Raw genomic sequence first — 22,778 nt, 5'->3', positions numbered from 1 at the left:
TCAGGAAGAAAGCTCAAATTGTGCACATTTTTTCCCTGTGTGGTTATTACCTGGATCATAACATTTTGATATTAAATCTTTCCAATAGTATTTCCACCATATGAGTTTTGTCTGCTTCCATAAATTGTCGGTTCTACCACCTATTGGCTTCATTGGTTAAAAAGCAGAATGAGCAGCTATTTTCTCCTCAGTTCACATATGGAAGTAAAGGTACATTACGTCAATATGAAGCATTGCATTCTTTGGATTTCCTAATGGTTTGGTAATAAATTGCATCGATGACAAGAAATTACAGATCCACACAGGAGCCTCTGCTTCATGTTCTGAGAATTGAAAAGAAACCCAACACCTGGATGAAATCTTCCTTTATTTCTATATGAGAAATGTGAGGGTGTCTTTTTAAACCAGTACAGTGGCTCAAGTGGTTTTATCAGTTGCCGTTCGTGCCACAAGCATGGACAAGCTACTCTTCCTCTGAGGGCTGATACATGTAGACCCGACATAAGTAACACCGCAATGAATTTTGTCCTGCATTTCTCACACTCAGCCGCCTGTCCAGTTGCACAGACTTCTGCCAAATACAGGCCAGAAAGCTAAGATTTTCCATTCATGCCTATGTTGGTTGAACTTCTGTGAATATTCAAGAAAATCGTTTTGACTGTCTGCGCGAGAGCTCTATGTGAGCTAAGTGCCCTGGATTCTTCCTGCTGCCAGCAGGGAAATCAAGTATTTTAGAGGGGAGTCATCAGGCCTCATTCAAATTTATTTCACTTTTTTTCTTGGATAGGTTTTCTTTTTTTTTTTTTTTTTTTTTTTTGGGGGGGGGGCGGGGGCAGGGGGAGTCATTAACTTTGCATTGAGGATGTTACTCTCTGCTAAATCCATCCTTGAAAATGATACAAGAACAGGTCAGGTTCTTTCTTCCAGAGTCACATGCTTTTGTCAAAATTGTCAAAACTAACATTCCAGCTGAAAAGAGCGGTCTGTCTGCTCTATCAGGTCTGTCAGCTATTCTCATCTCTGCTAGGGATTTAATACAAATCTCACCCTAGACTAATCTAGAATGATTTGGTCTGAGCTGAAGAAACTAACTGAAGAGGGTCTGTCTTTGAAGCAGTAGGTACGACTGTCATCTCTTGATGAATTTCAGGTGGTATATAAAGTCACAGGTAATGACTGCATGCATGGAAATTGTATTCTGTATTTAACTGATGCATAGGATTTGCTTTTAAGTTTGCAATAGAAAATACTTCCTTAGAAGTATGAAAATGACGTCTTATAGTTAGATTTGAAACTAAACAGAATGCTCTGATTTTTTAACCAAAATACTTCTAAAAGTATGCTGGAATTTCCAGAATTGGCTTACTGCTACATAAGTATTATTAAATTTGTCTCTCTGGACACTTCTTTTAAAAGTGCGGGGTAGAGTCTTGCCTTAGAGAATGAAGGGTGGTCAAAAGGGACATAAGGGGGAAGAGGGAGATCAGTCACAGGCTTCTGAATTGATCACTCTTTCTCACAAGGCTGTATTTAATGTGGTGGTGTCAAATATTCTCCAAGATTTGAAGTAATGGACATGATCAAATCCACCTACCAATGGATTTCACAGAATCACAGTACGATTGAGGTTGGAAGGGACCTCCAGAGGTCATCTGGAGCAACCTCCCTGCTCAAGCCAGGACCCATTGCCCAGAACCATGTCCAAAAGGCTTTTGTATATCTCCAAGGACAGAGACTGCACAACATCTCTGGGCAACCTGTGCCAGTGCTTGATCACCCTCACAATAAAATGTTTTTCCTGATGCTCAGAGGGAACCTCCTGTGTTTCAGTCTGTGCCCATTGCCTCTGGTCCTGTCGCTGGGCACCACTGAAAAGAGCCTGGCTCTGTCCTCTTTGCACCCTCCATTCAGGTATTTATGTACATTAATAAGATCCCCCGAGCCTTCTCTTCTCCAGGCTGAACACCCCCAGATCCCTCAGCCTTTCCTCTTATGTGAGGTGCTTCAGTCCCTTAATCATCCCAACATCCCCAGATGTCTGAAGAACTTTGCTGTAGCTCTCCAAGAATCCTGCAAAATGCATGTCTTGTTTTGTTATTAATGCCACTATTTCTTATAGCTGTTTCTGAGGTCACAGGTGCAAACACTAAGTTGCAGTCAGGACTACATTCCACCAGCATCATAGGAACAGCCTATGAAGTAAGATGCATTTTAATCTGTTGACTACATTGATTAAAACATTTACATAGATCCATTTAGGATGATACAACATTTTTGTTTTACAGTGATAATCAATGGTTTGTGCAGTAACAAGGTATGACTGAGGGAAGCCATTATCAGCATCATTGCCACTATCAACCGAATACCTACCTCTCTGGGATGTTATCTGAAGAAGAAAACACGGGTTGGCTTCACAAGATGCTGGGGTTTGGCTGCCTGGGCTCGGGGCCAAGGTAGCTCAGCTGGGACCATGAGGAGAGAGGCTGGCAGGGGCACTGCGGGGAGGCCATGGCCACAGCCAGCCCTGGTCCCGGGCAACTGCTTGTAGGGTCCATCGCCGGGCCCCCGCCAGAGCTGCGGCCACCACTGTGTCGTGGTCCTGCCGCAGCCTGGCTGTGGCCCCTGATCCAGGTGCAGAACTCGGCCGTGGGCCACCATGCACATTATCAGGCGTTACGTGATCCAGGCAAAACAAGAAACAGACATCGGTTTACTTGCAGGAAAATGAAGTTGTTAGTTCGGCCTGAAAGCTCCTTTTATGCAACTGGGGGATGTTTTGATTAATTGCCTAGGGCAGAAAGCAAAAAGTGCATCCATGAGCACATTTTCCAAAGAAACATTAGGTCTCTTTGCCATTAATTCTGTATTTATGTTGCTGCTGTTTAGAACATATCTGACTAATTGCATTTATGGCTGTACTCAGAGAAGGGGAGACAGATGTTTTAACAGTTTTGCTAAATGTTATATCACTTCAGGCTCTGACTGGAAAAATTAATGTTTTTCCAAGTACTGTGCCAGAGTCATGATTATCTTATTACTGGATATGCATCCTGCTAATGGGGTCCTTCCTCTGATAACAGGATTGAGAGCTTGGAGACTGAGAGCACAGAATTTTTAAAGTACACCCCATGTAGTTAACTCTATCTGAGATTAATTGCAAAGACCAAAAAATAGTCACTAAAAGCCTTCTGTTAAACACAGATACGGATTTTTTTCACAAGTAATTTATCTAATTACAATTCAGATTTTGAGCAGAACATCATTTTTCAGGAGGAAATGACAACTACAGCTTTCTTCAAACAATCACATTTGACAGCACTGATGAAGGAAAAAAAAAAAACCCTTTTAAACTAATTAAGAGGTATAAAGAAGAACTGCAAGGTCCTGTTTACATGTTCCAGTTTGATGTTTGGTAGTACAGAGCAGTGCTCAGGACTTTGTCACTGCTCCTACAGCAACGCTCATTGTTCCTGTTTGTGCAGCCCATTCTTTGCTTGTGGGTAACTTTTCCTTCTCCTCCAGCTCATGGCTGCTTTCAGGACTTCGGACATATCTCTGAAGTAATGTGTCATCTGTGTGGATTTTCCAGGCTGGTTTTCTGGTTATATGTCCTACGTATTTGTCAGACACAAATGAAAGAGTAGTCAGTGCTCTGCCATTGCTGCGTTACCCTGCATTACAACCTGCTGCTGTCGGAACAGGCAATTCTAATCACCCTGGCTGCAGCTGAAACTTGCTTTGCCAGAGCATTTTTCAAGACCAGGTTTCTCACTATACTTTTGGGGGCTGGCAATGGTCTTGTTTTTATTCAAATATTCTGGCCTCTGGGATATTTATGGCAGATCCACAGAAGCAGTGAAAACCAAAACACATAAAAGATATGAGCTCCTTCAGCAATACCTCGGAGTGCAAGCGCCACCAGTAGATTATGAAAACCCAGCTTTCACAGTGCTTGCAGAACAGTGATTTCTTTGGCAAAGAGAAAGCCAAAGAGCAGCACTGGCTGCAGCCAGCCAAACTTGGTGCTTCGATCTCACAGAATCAGACCTGTATTTATCAAGACTAAAGTCAATAGGTTCAGCTACAACTGCACAACATGGAGATGTGTGAGAGATTCTCACATCTACTTAACAGCACAACTTGGCTGCCTGCATTCATCAACATACACACCAGCCTCAGGAGCTGGGGATGCAAGCTCTGGAGTCGTCCTGCTGTGCGTGACCCTGTCAAGCTCTGGCTCCATTCCTTCTCTCTTCTCCATTTCTCCTCTAGTTTCACAAAATCATCTCCTTTTCTACTTCCATCAGCGTAACGCAATAGTGGCTTACAAAACATAGGGTGGACAAGTTTGTTTTGGAGTGACAACAGATTGCTCTTTCAAATGTAGAACATCCTCAAACAACAATGTGTTCAACACCTTAAAGCAATAGTAAGATCATCTATATAAAAATTATATGAAAATTTTCGATGATGTTCTTCATGTGGTTATAGCTTAATTCTTAGATTATTAAAGACAATATCTGGGCAGACTACAACTATCACAATACTAGAAGCTTACCAGGCAAATAAAGGAATGTTTAGAGAAATACACCTAATAGCCTTCAGATATAAAAACTTGCCTTTAAAAAATCTAAATAAAAATATTGAAAAGTCTGGAAACTAATAATTAACTGGCTTGGATATATCTTTTTAAGCTACGTGATAACGTGCCTCTCTATGTAGTGCAATCATCAGCCTTCAGCTGCTGTCTACACAGGAGGCATTTCTGTGTGCCAGCCAAGGCCCTGCCTTCCCAAAATCCATCAGGTGGGAAAATCCATCCCTCACTGATCCTTTTCCCATATCCAGTGTCAGCCACTCATGGGGCCCTAAACCCTGCTGGGACTCATCCGCACCACCTGCCTACCCTGTGGACCTAACCATCGGTGGCTCCATTCACAATAGGCCTCTTGCATGGACATCTGCCACTGTGTTTTCCCTGGGACACCCCATCCCACACCCATGAGGTGTCCCATGGCCGAGCAACAGCCCAGGGCTGCTGCTGCTTCTCCCCTGCTGCCGCATCAGCATTGACTGATCTGGCAAGCCCCAACCAGCCACCAGGCAGATATGGGCAAGCCATCAACAGACATCACAGCTAACAGCCTGGGTTTTTGCATTGTGGAATACATCTGCTTGCTTGAGGTGAGCCTCTGGCTGATGAGTTTAAGGATGGAGCAGGGGGCGTTGTGGAGCTCAGCTTGAACTGCTTCTTTTCCCAAACCAGAGGCCAGCTTGGGAACAGGCTGCTTCACAAAATGGCCTTTGTTTGAAGAGATCAAGGGGGATTCTCCCTCTGCAGTCCCTCCTCCTGACTAAATAAGAAACCATAGCTGCCCTTGCTTTGAACTTTGATACTGACAGTTTGTCCTGGGGTGTTGAGCCTCCTCACATCTTCCACATCTGTCACTTTGCCAGGAGCTCACATAGATGGCTTTAGCATGAATATAAGCCTGGCTCAGTTAATACATGTGTAGCAGCTCTCTGGGAGTTAGCTCCAGTGACTGTGAAGCCACTTTTGAGTTCAAATTGTCTTGAAGCAGCAATGAAGCTCTACTACATCATCTCCTCAGTGACTGTGTGTATCTCTTCAGCAGCAAGAAGAGCATGTTGAGCTTCCAAAAGTCCATGTGAAACATTTGATTCCACCTTTTTCTTTGCAGACTAAGATGACTGAAGAAGCTCAGGACTTCGATGTCCGCCTCTCCAGAGCACTTGCCACATTTTTGTGGACTTGCTGCAGTGGTTTTGCTGTTGTTTGGTACAGGTTGGTTCTCTGGAAATTCTTTATGGGCTGTGCTTGTAGTCAGGCCTGATCTGTTGGTGGCTGGGAAAATACTTATTAAGACTTCACAGCAGAGCCTTAATCTGTGTAATCTGTGATTTCACCATGACACGTGGCCCTGCAGTGCTTGCTTTAACAGCTGCTGTATTATGAGATTGAAAAGTGTCTTATAATAAAAATTCAATGAAAGTATAAATGTATATATGATAGGTCTATCCATGTATAGAGACACAGCAAACACAGAAGCTTAAGCAGTGTGATACCTCACACAGGTGATAGATAATACATCCACTCATGGCAGGAGAGGCAGCATGTTGATAGTCAGTTCTCTCTCCTCTCTCTCTCTTTTCCAGAAGAGATTTTTTTATGGTCTGAGAGTCTTGGAATACACAACTGATTACAGATTTGGAGGCTTCTTTTTCACAGAATCACAGAATGGTGGAGGTTGGAAGTGGTCTCTGGAAGTCATCTGGACCAGCCTCCCTGCTCAAGCCAGGACAATCTAGAACCCATTGCCCAGGACCATGTCCGAAAGGCTTTTGAGTATCTCCAAGGAGGGAGACTCCACAACCTCTCTGGGCAGCCTGTGACAATGCTCGGTCACCCTGACAGTGAAAGTGTTTCCTGATGCTCAGAGGGAACCTCCTGTGTTTCAGTCTGTGCCCATTGCCTCTGGTCCTGTCGCTGGGCACCACTGAAAAGAGCCTGGCTCTGTCCTCTTTGTATCCTCCCTTCAGGTGTTTACATACATTAGTAAGATTCCCTGTAACCCTTCCCTTCTCCAGGCTGAACAGTGACAGCTGCCTCATCCTTTCCTCATAGGAGAGATGCTCTATTCCCTTAATCATCTTCACGGTCCTTCATTGGACTCTCTCCAGTGTGTCTCTCTTGTACTGAGGAGCCCAGAACTGGACACAGCACTCCAGGTATGGTCTCACCAGTGCTGCATAACATTCAGGTTAAAAGTTCGCTGTTTTGCAGGTGGGATGCATTAATTTGTTAATTACTCAAACATTATTTCAGATCATCAGGATGACACAGTGCAACGTTTGTGGTATTGCTGCCTCTGGCAAGTTGGGCATATGCTGCAGAAACAGTCATCTGAAGCAATGGAAGCTTCTGCTTCCTTCTGTTACAGCGTTACACCCACATGGTTATTTATAGCAACTGCAATTCACACTGGTTACTTTCCTGGTTCACACATCATCTTCATCAGCACAATTTTGTGATGAGTGGTTGTGTTTGAATTAACAGTAACTGGCCTTGGCATCACACTTTCCAAGGTGTGTCCCATCACCTCCTGAAGTATCTTCCAGCCTCTGTGTCATAGTTACAAACACATATCTAATCTACTTCTCTGTGTGAAGCAGCCCTGTTATGTTACTGCTTCGACCTTGCCATCAGTGCTGCAAGGTTCTTGTGGTTTTGTAGAGAGAACAGCACAGGCAGCAAGTACAATAAATGTGTGTGTTTCTCTGCTTTGTGAGTTGCCTGGCTATTGGTCAGGTTCTGCTGCACCAGAACCACTCTGGATTTAAAATCTTCCCTGTCCCTTTCCACAAATGTGTATGTGTACATACGGAGTTACTTGCTCCTCATTTCATTACCATGCTTCCTTCCAAAATATTTGGGCAAGGTCATGGGGATGTCTGCCCATACCGAGCCATAAACTCAAATGATTCAGGCTGTAAGGAACTTGAATGAAGAAGTGGTTGTGAACAACCAACATGGGTTTTCCATAGGCAAATGGTGCCTGACAAGCCTGATGATTACCGTGAAGAATGAAAATACTGTCTCTGTGGACGAGGAGAGAGAACGTTATTTACCTTGATTTCAGCAAGGCTTTCAACACAGTCTCCCAATACATCCTAGTAGCCAAATTGATGTGAGATGATAGATTGAAAAAGAGGACTATAAGGTGAGTGGAGTATTCACTGGACTGCCAGGCCCAAAGGGTGATATAGGCAGTGCAAAGTCCATCTGGCAGCAAGTTACTAGCAGCATCCCGCAGGCTCTTTATTGGCAGCCTAACTGGCAGGACCGCAAATTAATGGAGGACATCAAGTTAGGTGAGAGCATTTGGCACACTGAAGGGGAGGGCAGCTATTTGGAGGGACAAATAGCTTAACAGAATTTTCATTAATTTCAACCATGGCGAATGCAAGGCCTTACACCTGGGATGGAATAGCCCCCTGCACCAGTTCTGCACATGAGACAGACTAAGCCCCACAACGTTATGGGCCGGGGACTGACTGGCTGGGGAGCAACTGGATGAAAAGGACCAGGGGTCAGTACTGGGACCACCACTGTTTAACATCTTTGTTGGCAACATAGACACCAGGATCAAGTGCACCCTCAGCAAATTTGCCAATGACACCAAGCTGTGTGGTGAGGTCGACACGCTGGAGGGAAGGGATGCCGTCCAGAGGGACCTTGACAGGCTGGAGAGGTGGGCCCGTGCAAACCGCATGAAGTTCAACAAGGCCAAGTGCAAGGTCCTGCACGTGGGTCGGCGCAATCCCAAGCACAACTATAGGCTGGGAGAGGAACGGTTTGAAAGCAGCCCCGAGGAGAAGGACTTGGGGGTGTTGATTGATGAGAAGCTCAACATGAGCCGGCAATGTGCGCTTGCAGCCCAGAAAGCCAACCGTGTCCTGGGCTGCATCAAAAGAGGTGTGACCAGCAGGTCGAGGGAGGTGATCCTGCCCCTCTACTCCGCTCTTGTGAGACCCCACCTGGAATACTGCGTCCAGCTCTGGGGGCCCCAGTACAGGAGAGACATGGAGCTGTTGGAGCTAGTCCAGAGGAGGGCCACGAAGCTGATCAGAGGGCTGGAGCACCTCTCCTATGAGGACAGGCTGAGAGAGTTGGGCTTGTTCAGCCTGGAGAGAAGGCAGCTCCGGGGAGATCTAACTGTGGCTTTCCAGTACCTGAAGGGGCCTACAGGAAAGATGGTGAGGAGCTGTTTATCAGGGAGTGTAGGACAAGGAATAATGGGTTTAAGCTGAAGGAGGATAGATTTAGATTAGATATAAGGAAAAAACTCTTCACTGTGAGGGTGATGAGGCACTGGAGCAGGTTGCCCAGAGAGGTTGTGGATGCCCCATCCCCGGCAGTGTTCAAGGCCAGGTTGGATGAGGCTTTGGGCAATGTGGTCTAGTGGAGGGTGTCCCTGCGCATGGCAGGGAGGTTGGAACTAGATGATTTTTGAGGTCCCTTCCAACCCAAACCATTCTATGATTCTATGACCAGGGGGTCCTGATGAGCAGTGGACTAAGCACAAAACCACTGACCACACTGGCAGTAATGAAGGCTAACAGCCAACTGGGCCATATCGACAGGAGCATAGCCCAGAAATCAAGGGAAATGATTCTTCACTTTTACTCATAACATCACACTGGTGGTATAATGTACACCACCAGTACACCACATTTTACTCATTACACCACACCTGAACCCCTGGTCCAGTTCTGAGCCTGCAAGTGTAAGAAAGATATAGATAAGCCTGAGTAAGTTCAGCAGAAGGCCATCAAGATGCTTGGGAGCTGGAGCACCAGACCTATGAGGAGAGGCCGAGGGAACTGAACTTGTTCAGCCTGGAGAAGAGATGGTTTCAGGGTGACCTCACAGTCCATGGATACTCCATGCACTGGAGAATACAACCAGAGCTGCAACAGACATCTCGGGGTGAATGATAATTAGGTATAAAAGGGAGAAACAATACAAGGACCCTATTCCCATATTAAGAGACAATAAACAAAGTTTCCTGCAGTGTCTTTGGGGAAAAGTCTGTATTTTCTCACTGGACTAAAATAAGGGTGGGTGTTAGGAATAGGAAAATTTAAATTTGGAGAGCGGGTGAGTGACAAAAAATTAAAATAAGACAAAGATACACTTTAGGTTTTGTTTTTTAATCTTTTTTACTATTCTTGTTTATTTGGGCTTTCATAAAAGATAGTTAATTCATAAAGAAAAACTGTTGCTTTACTGTATGCTTTGCGACTGGCAAATTTTTAATGTTTTTGCAGATACAAGGAAAAAATTAAGTGCAATTTTTTGAGAAGAATCCTTTGAAATTCACAACATCTAGAAGTCTTTCAAAAAGATGCCTGTATTTATACACATTTGATAATACTCAAAAAAAGAATAATGCATTAAGAATATAATGACAAAAATGGTGATAATCCTATGCTGTTTTACATGTACATTCATCATTTAGAAGTACAAACACATCATTTTCATCAAGACTTTAATACGGTTTGAAAAATGCAATGTGCATTGAACGTACAAATTTGCAAAATGAAAATGTATATGTATTAATCTACCTATTTCCAGTTTAAAATATTGAAAAAATGAAGGTAAATTATACTGAAAGTAACAAGTCAAACAATTGACTGAAATTAATACAGCTAGTGCAATGACAGAAGAACCTGGTGTGGGTTTTTCTGGGTCGATGCAGAAGAGAACATTCAGCATCACCAGATGTTCTTCCCTGTCTGCAATGATGTATTCTGAGATACTACAAAGGGTGCAGGTAACTTTAAAGTTACACAGTTCCTGAGTGAGAAGACTCCTATAGCCAGCTCCCATTTTCTGCACTTTCAACCGCAGTATTTTTTGCCTCAACTATTCCATTAGCATTGCTTGTTTCTTCTAAAACTACTACTAAACTTGACAGAGTTGTGTGAGGGTCAAGCAGTTTCAGAAGAGGTATGTCCACCTTTCTCTCTTGAAAGACACGGTTCTGAATTGTCATCGCTAACATAGAGTCTATGCCCAATGATGAAAGTGGTGTATTCATGGTTAATTCATCTGGGCTCAATCCAGTGAGGTCACTCACCAGTGAAGTGATATAGTCTTCAGATTTGATTGAGGCAGTACCCTGGACTTGAGTTTCCTCGGAGGTTTCAAGCTTGTTCCTGAATTCTTCTGACATAAGTGAAATGAAGCGACTTTTGAGTGAAATAATCCGAGAAAAAACATGATGCACTAAAGCTTGAAAATTTAATTTGGCAACAGCTTGCTGCGGGTTATTCATAAGTAAGCTCTTCCTGAGATACTCATGAATTTCATGCACTTGCAGAATGTCTATGCCCTTGGATTCCAGAATGTTCTGAATATGGTTTTGATTGAACAGTATACCAAGGTTCAAAGCACCCCAGTTAATGGATTGGCCTGAAAGCCCACGGTTCCTCCTGTAGAGGCAGAAGACATCCAAGAAAGAGTTTGCAGCTGCATAGTTTGCCTGGGTGGAATTTCCCAGAAAGGAAGTAACAGAGGAGTAGCACACAAAATAGTCAAGCTCCTGGCCTGTGGTAGCCCAATGAAGATTTAGGGTCCCTGCTACTTTTGGGCTCAGCACTTTCTGAAAGTCAGCCAAGTTCAGAACTTCAAGACGGCCATCATGTAAAACAACAGCACTTTGGAACACACCTTTGACTGGACTCCCTGCAAAGATTTTCGCAATGGACTGGAAAGCTTTCTCAACATCACTGGTCGAAGTAACATCACACTGCACAAACACTACTTTGCTCTCTTCATACTGCTGCTGCAAAGCCTTCATCTCTTCTTGCTTCTCATTGCTTGGAATTCTCCTGGAGAGTATTGCAATACACCCGCCTCCATTCTTAGCTATGAATTTCACTGTTTCAAAGCCAAGTCCAGTGAGCCCCCCAACTACTATATAAACAGCATTCTGCTTAAACAACTTCTTCTGGGATTCATACAATGGTATATCTGAAAGCATGGTGATGTCCTTCTGTCTTCTCAGTACAGCAAGTGGGACAGATTTGCTGGTAAAATAGGACATCACAGAGTTCATTCTTGCGAAGTTCTCGGTCTGCTGAAAAACAGAACCTGACAGATGTCTAAACCGTTTCATATCCATGGAACTGATCCATGCATGCACAGTCTTTTGCAATTCCTTTAGAGATGCTTTCTGGAAAATGCTGCTAAGTGTAAGGGTATGAAAGCTGATATTTTCATGATCAATTCCACTGACATTCTGGATACATTCAGACTGTCGATTGCCACACACTATCACCACATCTTTAAGAAAGTACATGTGGGCCAGATCCTCTTGAGACAGTCTGTTTACTGGAGGAAGAACAACAAGGGCATTGCATAAGTTTATATACTGGAACTTATCAGGAGTGGGCCTCGCAAGTACTGTTCTCCAACCCATCTCTTCTGCTGCTGCAGAAAGAACATGGCACAAAACTGATGATGGCTCTGTAGAAATAATACCCAGTGTTCTGCCATGTTTCCCCTTGGGTAACCTCTGATTGAAGATTTCCCATGCAATGATAAAGTATGACACACAAGGGACATTCTGAAAGCATGGGAATTTCTTTACATTCAAACAAACTGTTCCTGGAATCTGAACTCTGGATGACGCAGCAGCTGGATAACATGAAGCCACATGATCTCCCACTTTAACTTTCTTCACATCGACACCTGTTGCTGTTACTGTGCCACTGAAATCAAGAGCTAAAAGTCCATGTTTGTCTACTGTTTGTGAATTCCAATACAGTGTATTACCAAAGTTACGACTAGAAACAGTAATGGGAAAATAATCTTCTGAGTGGAGACATATTTTATCCACCCGAATTTCAACACTCTGTTTTTCAAGCTGAGTAGCAGTGCTGGTGGATAATTCAGCAGACAAATCTTTTGCTGTGTATGGATCAGAAGTGTACAAAGTGAATGTTTCTGACTTCTGGAGAGATCTTACAGGTTGGCTGTAATCTGCATCTACAAAAGGTGAGCGTCTGATTTCAGCCATGTAAATTCTTCCTTGGCTGATGCAAACTTCTGGATAGTCCACACCTTTGAATTTGACAAGAACATCTGCTAGCACTGAGATGTCCAGGGAACTGGAAGAGCTGAGGTCAATCATCTGAAACGTGATTTCTGGAACTTCAACGACACAAGTTCTGGTCATCCCATACAATGCAAACCCACAGTTAATGTGGTCTACACTTCTTTCTGTGGTTCTGTAGGTGATAACTCTGACTGAACAGCGAGACGTTTTCTCTCTTAATGCCACAATAACTTGGCGATAGGCTTCACAACACTTTGCCAATTGGTCTACCACTTTGCTTGGGAAATCTTCATTCAACTTTTGAATTCCCCACAGGAACAGAACTTCATCATAATCCTCAACCTCTGCTCTCATTTTATTCTGTGTCTGGCCTTCCAAAAGGGCTTCCCAGTCTTCATACATAACATGTCTCGAATCAGGATGCAAATATTTTTTGAGCTGCTCAGCTATCCCAAATTTGTCCGCAAACACTAGGACTCTGGGCATAGCCCCCGGAGGTCCAATCATCTGTGAAGGAGAGACTTCTTTCCACTTGTTTTCAAACATGAACTCATTGTCTCTGGAAGATGCTTCCTTCATGAAAGTGATGGCAACGCGCTTGAGTTCAGCCAAAACGGAGCCATGTTTGTCCATAAAGCATCCACAGACCTCTAGGCAGTTCCCAATGGATTTGCTTGTTCTCATATATATCATCATTTCTTCCTCCAGTGGTCGGAGTACTACCAGGCTGCCTATCCCAGAAGGAAAGCCTGCTCTGGACTGGAATGTCTTCGAGGTCATGACAGCGGTCATCTGCAGAAAACAATCGAGCAGCACTGGATGGATACAGTAGTTGTACATCTCTCTGATGGTCTCCTTGTTCACCTTTATGCTTGTTATAGCTTCCTTTAGTTCCTGGCAATAATGCACATCACTGAGCTGCCGGAATATGGAGCCATACTGAAAGCCAACCTGAGACAGTGCTTCATAAACCTCCTCTCTGCTAACCACTGACCTGCATCTTTGATAGATGTCTTGGAAGGAAATGGTACTTTCTTCCACCATAGCTTCAGGCCTCCTTGTAACTTGGCCTGCAGCATAAACTGCGTTGGAGGAAGAGAGTATCTCAAAAGCTGTCACTGCTTTTTGTGGACTCAGCTTGATACTCAAGACTTGGGAGCTCTGTGTGAGAACACACGGCGCAGAAAAACTGATGCTTATCTGGCAAGCACTCAGAGGCACTTTAGGTCTTGAGCTGTTCATCACAGAGGCCAGACCAAGCTCCACATAAAAAGCCCCAGGGACCAAAGCCACACCATTGTTCTTGTGCTCATATAAGTATGATGTTGTGTCATGAGACAGCAGGCAGCCAAACTCCATGTTCTCACTGTTTATGCCATAAATCAAAGGATGACTGGAGCTGACACCTCTTCGGTTTGCTCGTTGATGGATATCCAGACGGGCCATGAGTTTTTTGCGATCAAACTGATACCGTGGAATGGCCACTGGAACACTTTGATACCCATTATAAAAGTGCTGCCAGTTGGGATTATATCCCAGTTCAAACAGATTTCCTACCAGGGTGAAGAGTGTCTGATACTCTGCATCAGTTTGCAAAGAAGAGAACACCTTTGTGCCTTTTCCTAGAGTTTCCTTTATGCTTCGCTGCAATGCTCGGTGAGGACTTATTTCCACAAACATCACATTTTCCCTGTCTCTAGCTGCAGTTTTGATGGCTTGAGTGAAAGCAACAGGCTCGCGAGTATGCCGGGCCCAGAATTTGCCCTGAGCAAAGTCCTTTTCAGAAGTAGCCACCCCAGTCAGGGTCGAAATCACTTCAATTTCCCCCTTCTGTTTTTCTAAAGGCTGTATGTTCTTTTCCAACTCCCCAAGTATCACATCCATGCTGGGGCTGTGGTACGCAGCTGGGACATTTAACACATGAAGAAAGATGTTTCTGTGGCTGAAGGCTTGAGCTAAATCTCTCTGGACAGCATCCACAGAGTCTGAATTCCCAGACAAGGTGCAGGAAACTGGGCTGTTGAAAGCTGCAATGCACACCTTTCCCAAGTAGTGATGCAGACGTTCAGCAATCTCTTCAACAGGAATGTTTCCAACCACCAACATCCTGCCACTGGCAGTCTTTGCCTGCAGCCTGCTCCGGTGATAAATCACTTTGACTGCATCTGCCAGGGAAAGGTACCCAGCAAAATGCGCAGCAGCAACTTCCCCTACTGAGTGGCCAACAACAGCGTCTGGCTTAATACCCCAGTATTTCAGAAGGGAAGCTAAGGCAACCTGCAGAGTAAAAAGCAAGGGCTGGGAAAGCTCTGGATTCAGCAAGTCCTTTGGGCTATGACCTCTTGCTGGCAGAAGGCTGATGGGAGCGTGTTTCCGAAAAAGTGCTTCTATTTCCTTACACTTGTCTCTGAACACTGGCTCTGAGCTCAGCAATGTCAGACTGAACTCCTTCACCATTACGCCATTGCCACAGAACACAAACACCAGGCGTGGTTCCACCTTTGACACAGCAAGTTCAGTGCTTGCTGCCAACATAACCTCTTGCTGCAAGTGCTGGAGAGAATTTGTGACAAATGCTTTTCGGTACCTGTAGTTGGCATGGCTTCTTCTGCAGGCAGATGTATAGGCCAGGCTTGGGAGAGTTATGGAGCTTCTTGCGTTCAGCTGGTCAGCTGTATCAGCCATCGTCATCTGAAGGGACTTACGTGATGCTGCGGACAGCAGAACTAATTCAAGGGGCCTCTTAAAGGCAGGAAGGGGCTCTAGTTGCTTAACCTGCCTGACTACAACGTGAGCATTGGTTCCTCCAAATCCAAAGCAGTTGATGCCAGCTACTCTTCCATACTCACTGGATTCTTCCCAGGGCTCTACAGCTGTGGGAATTGCAAGGTGTAATTTCTCTGTATCAATGCTGCTCATCTCCTTTGAGTAGTGCAAGGATGGAACAATCTTTCCATGATGCATCATCAGAAGCACTTTGATTAACCCTGCTGCTCCAGCAGCTGATTCAGTGTGGCCAATATTCCCTTTCACTGAACCCATTTTCAGAATGGAAACTTGTGAAGACCTGTTTTTACAAATGACACTACCTAGGCTTTCAGCTTCAGTAGGATCTCCAGCAGCAGTTCCTGTACCATGTGCTTCAATGTACTGCACAACTGAGGGATCAACACGAGTTTCGTAAATGCTGCGCAGTAACTTCTCTTGCTCTACTTGAGACGGTCTTGTGATTGGAGTTATGGACCTACCATTCTGATTTACTGCACTGATGCTTATAACACCCCAGATTTTGCTGTAGTCTTCCTTTGCCTGTGTCATAAAGAGGTAAAATTGTCTTTAATAATCTCATCCTTTCTCTGTATAGGAGAAAACAAAAAAACCCAACAAAATCAAGAACAGACAGAGTACAATACTAACTTTTAAATGCGTGATCCCTTTCCCAGGATAGGGGAAGTGCATAAATGCTTAATGCTTAATAAGTGCTTCATTAATCTTAAGCTTGAATTGGAAAATATTTTCTGGAAAAAATAGTTATTTGAGCTGAAGCTACAAAATTCAGGCAAGCAACCAGTCTTATTTTAGGCTCCTTCACAAGCAGTCTTACCTTTTTCAGTGGTTTGAGGAAAACAACACCACAACCTTCTCCCCTTCCATAGCCATCTGCCTTTTTGGAGAAGGGTTTGCTTATTCCCTCTGGAGAGATCATTTTTGCTTTACTGAGAGATACAAAGGTGCGGGGATCTATTATGCAGTTCACTCCGCCACAGATTGCTGCCTCACAGTCTCCTGGAGTATAAAACACAAACATACTCATGTTGAGATGTCCAGGATAATAGACAGAAACAGTAGCAACCCTAATTTTGTTGTCCAGCATCTCTTCAGTCCCCTTACCTGATTTAATTGCTCGCAAGGCATAGTGCAGAGCAAAAAGAAAAGATGAACATGCAGTGTCAATAGTCAGCGATGGTCCAGTCAGGTTAAATGTGAATGAGACCCTGTTTGCAGCAATGCTCATTGCTGTTCCCGTACCATCATAATGATTTATGTCACTCACTGCTCTGCTCGTTACGATTTCATAGTCTCGATTCATAAGACCTGTAAAAATATCAAACATGTGTCACATTAACCCAAGCAAACAAAAGGGATGTACAGTGCTAAACCTGAGAGTGTGTTTTGGTTTTCTGTTTTAATAGTAAACTACATGGCATCAATGCTCCTATGATGAAACTTTGTTTCAATGCAAGTCAATGACAAAACTCCCAGCAATTCCCCTGGACCCAACTTACACAAACAGACCGAAGACTTGACATTTCTACCTGCATAGTAAATGACAGGCCTTTCCTGATGGCTTAGCTCATCATATGATGCAGTTAAGCTCTGTGCAGCCTACTTAGGCCCCTGTATGTCAGTTTGAGAATGGTGGAGTGGTTGTTTTGGTTTCACTATGGGAATATAGATTAAGAAGTTACGATGAGGAGAGCTGGGATATAAATGTACAAGACATTAGTGTCAGTTCCTCATATGTACCAAGTCACAGCATAAGCTACATCTAATGCTTTTTATTTATCTTTGGTTTGCTCACTGTCATCCAGTAAGTAAGAGAGAAATAGAAAAGAAGAACAGGGCCTCTGGAGAGGAGTTGCGTCCTCTTTCTGAGAACACATATGCTTGAAATACAGTGGATCCTCAGCTCCACCGGCATGTGTGGAAAATGCAGGACATCTACTCAGAGAGCAAGGAATAGTCTCCTCTGTGGAAGAAGAGCATGTTTCAGGCTCAAAGTTAATCTAAAGAGTTTGCCCCTATAGTTACATCAGCCTAACTACCCCAGAAAACTCCTCTTAAAAGAGACACAGATTACACCAGCAAACATGTGCTGTTACTCTAGCTCCTCAACCCAATAAGCAGCTGGACAAGTGCCCCTTGGTAGCATACTAATATCTGCATGAGGATTTCTGCTGCTTTAAAAGGATCTTAGCCCCCACAACACCTTAAGAAGTGTTATACTGGAACAGTATACTGGAAAGAAGTGTAGGCCTGGCTTGAGAGTATCATTCCTGGGAAGGGTTGGGTACATGTACATATGAAGCCATGTACATATGAAGCTGTTTCCTGCTTCAACTTCAGTGCCTGACACACTAAGAGGAGCACCTAAAACAGATACGTGAATTATATAATGAACTTCTAGAGCAGCCTAGTAATCCTTAGCAAAAATAACCAGTACTGTCATAGCACAGTAGCCTTTAGTTCTCCAGTGCTAGATATGTATGTAAAGTTTATGAAGGAGTGCTCCAATCTTTGTGGGGTGCAAAGGGACATTTTTCACCATGAAATTTTCATCTTACCAATAAAAACACCTGTTTTGGTGCCACTGACAGCTTCTACAGGGACTCCTGCATCCTCCAGGGCTTTGTAGGTGCATTCTATCAGTAACTTCTGTTGCGGATCCATGCGTTCAGCTTCCAGATCATTAATCCCAAACAGGTGGTTGTCAAATGAATTAAATCTAAAATACACAGACCAGAAAATGGTACAATAGATATACAATATGCATTTATTTCTAGACTCAAAGTACACATTTTTTGCAATTTCATGAAAAGCAAAGCAGTAAGTGGTGCTCAGGCCACAGTTCCCATTTATGAAATTCAGAAGAAAATGTTTATAGGCCAAGGGTGGTTTATGTCCCACCACAAAATATGTATTTTTATCAATGATTCTGCATTTCAGATTTATGAGCCCACCCCTAGAAATTATTATTCACTTGATTATCCCATTAGTAGCAACAGGACAATCTGCAGAATGAGACTCCCTCTGCTGTAATGTGGTCTTAACCAACAAGTTTTAAACAAATATTGTCTTCTGAATTATTGTAAAGTGATATATAGAGATGCTTTACAATTTAAAACCAATAAGTAGAGGATCAGCTCAGATGCTTCCAAGAAATCCCCGTACTTCTCTAATAACAAATTCAAAATATTTTATATGTGTATGTGTGTCTGTTTATCTTTAAGAAATCTGCAAAGTAGGTCCACACTTACAAACAACCAAGACCAGGCTTTATCTTGTATCACAAGATCAGATTTGCATGGTCTTCTGTCATTTCTTGATTTTAGTGGAGAATTCAAGATCTAGCATGGCACTAATCACTGAAGTAATTCTGGGTCCTGCAACTCAAACCTGCTAAGAATTATTCTCAGGAGGCAATAAGATTGCTTCTGTGCTTGTGAACTTCTCATTTGAATAAAAGTCTACAGCCTGAGGATTTAAGGTGAATGTGGATTTAAAATAAAAGACATGTATGTTGATCTTACTGTAATTTGCTATTCTTCATAGTAGTCATAGCCCCCATACAGCTGTACCCACATCTCTGGGATAATTTGACATGAGGGCACAAGTGAAGGGATGCATACTGTAGTTTGCTTCTCCAGATTTTCTCTTTACACTAGCACCTTTAGCTGACACTTGTACATACTTAATCCCTCAGTATTATGGAGGTATGACTCAGAGTAAAGAAAAAGTTTCCCTTTTTTAGGACATAATAGTATGAGCCTAGAGAAAAGCAAGATTACTATGAAATTATTAATAGTTCTGGTTTACAAGAACTATAAAATTAGCATAAATTAAGCATAAGATCCCCTTCTTGACTATCTAGCAAAACCAGACCTTCTTAGTTTATCTCTAAATTGTCACACCTGAATGTGAATTAGAGCTACTTATCCCGCCAAGCACAGGATTAGGTCCTGAGGTCCAGAAAACCTGGCTAACCTTCAGGCTGAAACTGGAGGAGACTTACCAGGCAGTTCTTATGGCTCAGAGTCCACTCTCTGCCACCTTCCTCCACGGTCCATAGTACTACAGACAGTATGAATTATTTGGCAGGCTGGAGCCCACCTCAAATCCAGTATATCCCCCCTCATGCATAATGCATGTGTACTTTTGTATACCCGAAATGCAGGCACCTCCATCACATGGCAGGTGACATCTCAGCATGTAGTGGGTACATACATACATGTTCGACTATATAAAAAAAGGTCCTGTGTGTTCCCAGCCATGTACATACGTGCTTAACACAGCCTGTAACTAAATTTGCTCATTGATGTTACACACCAGGAATGCCTAGTGTTTGACAACTGCATGTTCATCATGTGAGATAAAAGAAAGCCAGTTCCTAGATTCCACTTATAAGCTCTCCCTTTGGCTTACACCCTCTGAAAGGCTGGACATGTTAGTCTAAGCACAAAAAAAAATCGGTGGCACCACATAGTAACAGACTCACTCATTAAGAAGAGCAGCTCGTGTTGTACATATTTTTCCTGGCTTGTTATCATCTGGATCATACCACTCTTTGGCATTAAATCTCTCGGGGGGGATTTCTACTGTGCAGTTTTTGCCTTCCTCCAGGACTTTCCAGAAATTGTCAATTCCATCACCTGTTGTACAAAGGTTTTAAAGTAGATTAAATTATGTGCTCCCCCTCCCTGTGCAGAGTCAGAAATGCTCACTCAGTTACAGGGAACTCCCACATATAAATCTAGGCTCCTCAAGTACAATCACCAGAGGAAGAAATGATCGTTCTTTGGTGAGAGGAAAATGGAAAGGCATGACTGATCCCTTCACTGCTTGCCCAAAAACCCAAGGAACCCCACAAAATCCTTAGCCTACTGCTGTCCCCATTTCCCAACCATCTCACAGCATCTACTATGTACATACATCATGTCCTCTGGACGTTAGCTCATTGAAGACAGACTGAGCTTACAAACACCAGGAAAATGCCAGAGGCATTATCCTTTGTCCCTAACACTAGAAGGGCATCTAAATCAAACATAGAAGTATGTGTATATTCAGTGGTGACAGAGCCCAACACCTCACTGCTGGACTGTGAAGGACCCTGTCCTTACTGGTTGAGATCCAGAGCTCCAGCTCCAGGCCCTGAGGATATGTCTAGGACCTCTTCTTAGCCCTGAAACCAACTAACATGGCATCCACACAGTGGCCCACATTTCTCCCCCAACACACGTAGTGGCTGTGCACCCACAGGCACTCTGGAAACAGTCCCTTGCAGGTGCTGACCTGTGGCATGCCCAAGCACTGACCAGGAGAACATGAGCCAGAGCTGGGCTGGGGACTGTGCTAGCTGTGACTAGTGATTGCAGGACAGCATTCCCATCTAAGCCCTCCCACAGTTAGTCCACTGTCATAGACACAGCCTCAGACACTGGGCAGACATGGGGTAGTTGAACAGCTCCCATGGCTCAACGGCTCTTTTGAGGCAAGTTCAGAATGTAGTTCTGAGCATGCACAGTGCAGGATCAGAGCACATGCTCACTTACTGCATGGCGAGATAATTAAGAACAACATTTCCTTTTACTGGCATGTCTTGCACCAAATTAGGATTTAATGCATGCATTCATGTTTGTTCAGTTAGCTATGGGCCATATAGTTATCCCTGTACCACATACACCTGTTGAATCTTGGTCAAAATGAAGCCCGGAACTGAAATACGGTGAGACAAGAAAGAAAACAAGCAAAGCAAAAAATTCTACAGAAGTAAGGGACGAATATGTTGTTTTCCTCCACCTCAACATGAATGAGTGACCATGCTTTTCAATGTTCACTCAGCAGCCTGCTTTGCTTTTACACAAAACTTACCTCCAGGAAAGTTGCATCCTATTCCCACAATAGCAATTTCATCTCCAATCTCGACCTCCATCTCCTGGGCTGCTTAAAACAGGTGTAAGAGTCAGCCAGCTCAAACAATTATGCATGTATCATTAAATAAATACTAGGTTAAAAGGTGAACCTTGCACAGCAAAGGTTCGTTAATCTTGAATGATCTATTTTTGGTTGCCATGAGAAATGACACTCCCATACAGCTGCATGGTATTTTTCTTGTTGTCTCTATTTTTAGAGGAAAATCCCTGACTAATTTCCTCATTCACAGACACTTCCTTGCTACGGTTTAACCTCTGCTACTGCCACCAGCTGATCTGCTCTTGAGCCTTTCCCTAGATCAGTTCTGCTTCACTTCTTGTGTTCAGAAGTGAACTGTGCATTGACCAAAGCACACTTTCATCTCTATCATCTCTATCCTATTCACAAAGCAGATCTCCCAAACAGACTCTGCAAATTACCAGTTAAAATTGGACCACCTAAACAGGCAACAGATGATCAAGCAGCTGAAGGAGCAAAAGGTGGGTCTTCCACACTCTGGAAAAGTGCCTGGAAAGAAAAATCTTGTTCAGAGCTCTGCTTTGCTGGATCCCAAGGCTGCCTAGCTTTTGCCTAAATCAGCTTCCTCTGTAGTCAGAGGTTAACCCCCATAGACTACGCTCAAAGCCACCAACAGCTATAAGATCTCTGTCTTCCTGACCACGCGCAGTCTCCAGGCAGCCCCACTACAGCCATACAAATAACTGCCCTTTCACCTCACTTGCAGCTTCACAGGGAAATCTTTTTGTTTTCGTGAATCTTTTCAACAAACTAGATGGCAAAGAAAAAAAATGTTTGGGATCAAATTAAATACCTCAGTATAGAATGTAAAGCTGATTTTTTTTTCCTTAATTCTGGGAAGGGTACTTGTGAGATAAAAATTGGTTCAATTCAATTAATTAGCGCTCACTAGGGTCCCCACCTCAGAACCCTTCAGTCCTCCTGGACTTGCTTCAACTCACAAAGAGGACAAGATTCATGTTGGAAGGGATTTTGGGGGATTCTTGGCAGTGGTGATAGATTCTCATCTCAGTGATACTACAGTAGGTCCCCAAGAGCCCTTTTCAGTTATTGACTGATGGCAGTGAAGCAGAGATGAGGCTGTTTTACAGCCACACACATCATTCACAGTTATGATTTCTTGGAGGTTTGCTTTGAAACGTGAAATTAATAACAACTGCTTAGATTCACACATTGAAAAATTTACTTCATAGTTCCATTAACTAAGACAGAGAAAGTTAAAAGGCCACCTTGCAAAAATAAGGAGATCAGAATCTGGCTTTCTAGAAGTAAATTCTATTCTACCAAAAATACAAATTCTAAAATGCTATAAAAAATGGGTTTTTTTAGTTCTATCAAAATCATCTATGATTTCTATGTTTTTTCTATTTCATATATAATTTTATTGCTAACCTAAAGCTG

The 22,778-nt window shown here is 43.4% G+C and overlaps 1 protein-coding gene across 1 annotated transcript; it reads right to left on the bottom strand.

The window, feature by feature from the left end:
* Positions 1 to 9,763: 9,763 nt before the first annotated feature.
* LOC104636574 (phthioceranic/hydroxyphthioceranic acid synthase) lies at positions 9,764 to 21,357 on the bottom strand. Its single transcript, XM_010303771.2, has 6 exons — positions 21,297 to 21,357; positions 19,924 to 20,077; positions 17,993 to 18,153; positions 16,539 to 16,742; positions 16,252 to 16,433; positions 9,764 to 15,956 (listed from the first exon to the last, which is right to left on the bottom strand). Exons 1-6 carry the CDS (start codon positions 21,355 to 21,357, stop codon positions 10,398 to 10,400), a joined length of 6,321 nt encoding a protein of 2,106 aa, XP_010302073.2. The 3' UTR covers positions 9,764 to 10,397.
* Positions 21,358 to 22,778: the final 1,421 nt, after the last annotated feature.

The sequence above is a fragment of the Balearica regulorum genome, chromosome 2 (assembly GCF_011004875.1).
Source record: "Balearica regulorum gibbericeps isolate bBalReg1 chromosome 2, bBalReg1.pri, whole genome shotgun sequence".
In the NCBI taxonomy this organism is placed as follows: domain Eukaryota; kingdom Metazoa; phylum Chordata; class Aves; order Gruiformes; family Gruidae; genus Balearica; species Balearica regulorum.
The sequence above is the reverse complement of the archived record's forward strand: the minus strand, read 5'-3'. Positions and strand labels throughout refer to the sequence as shown.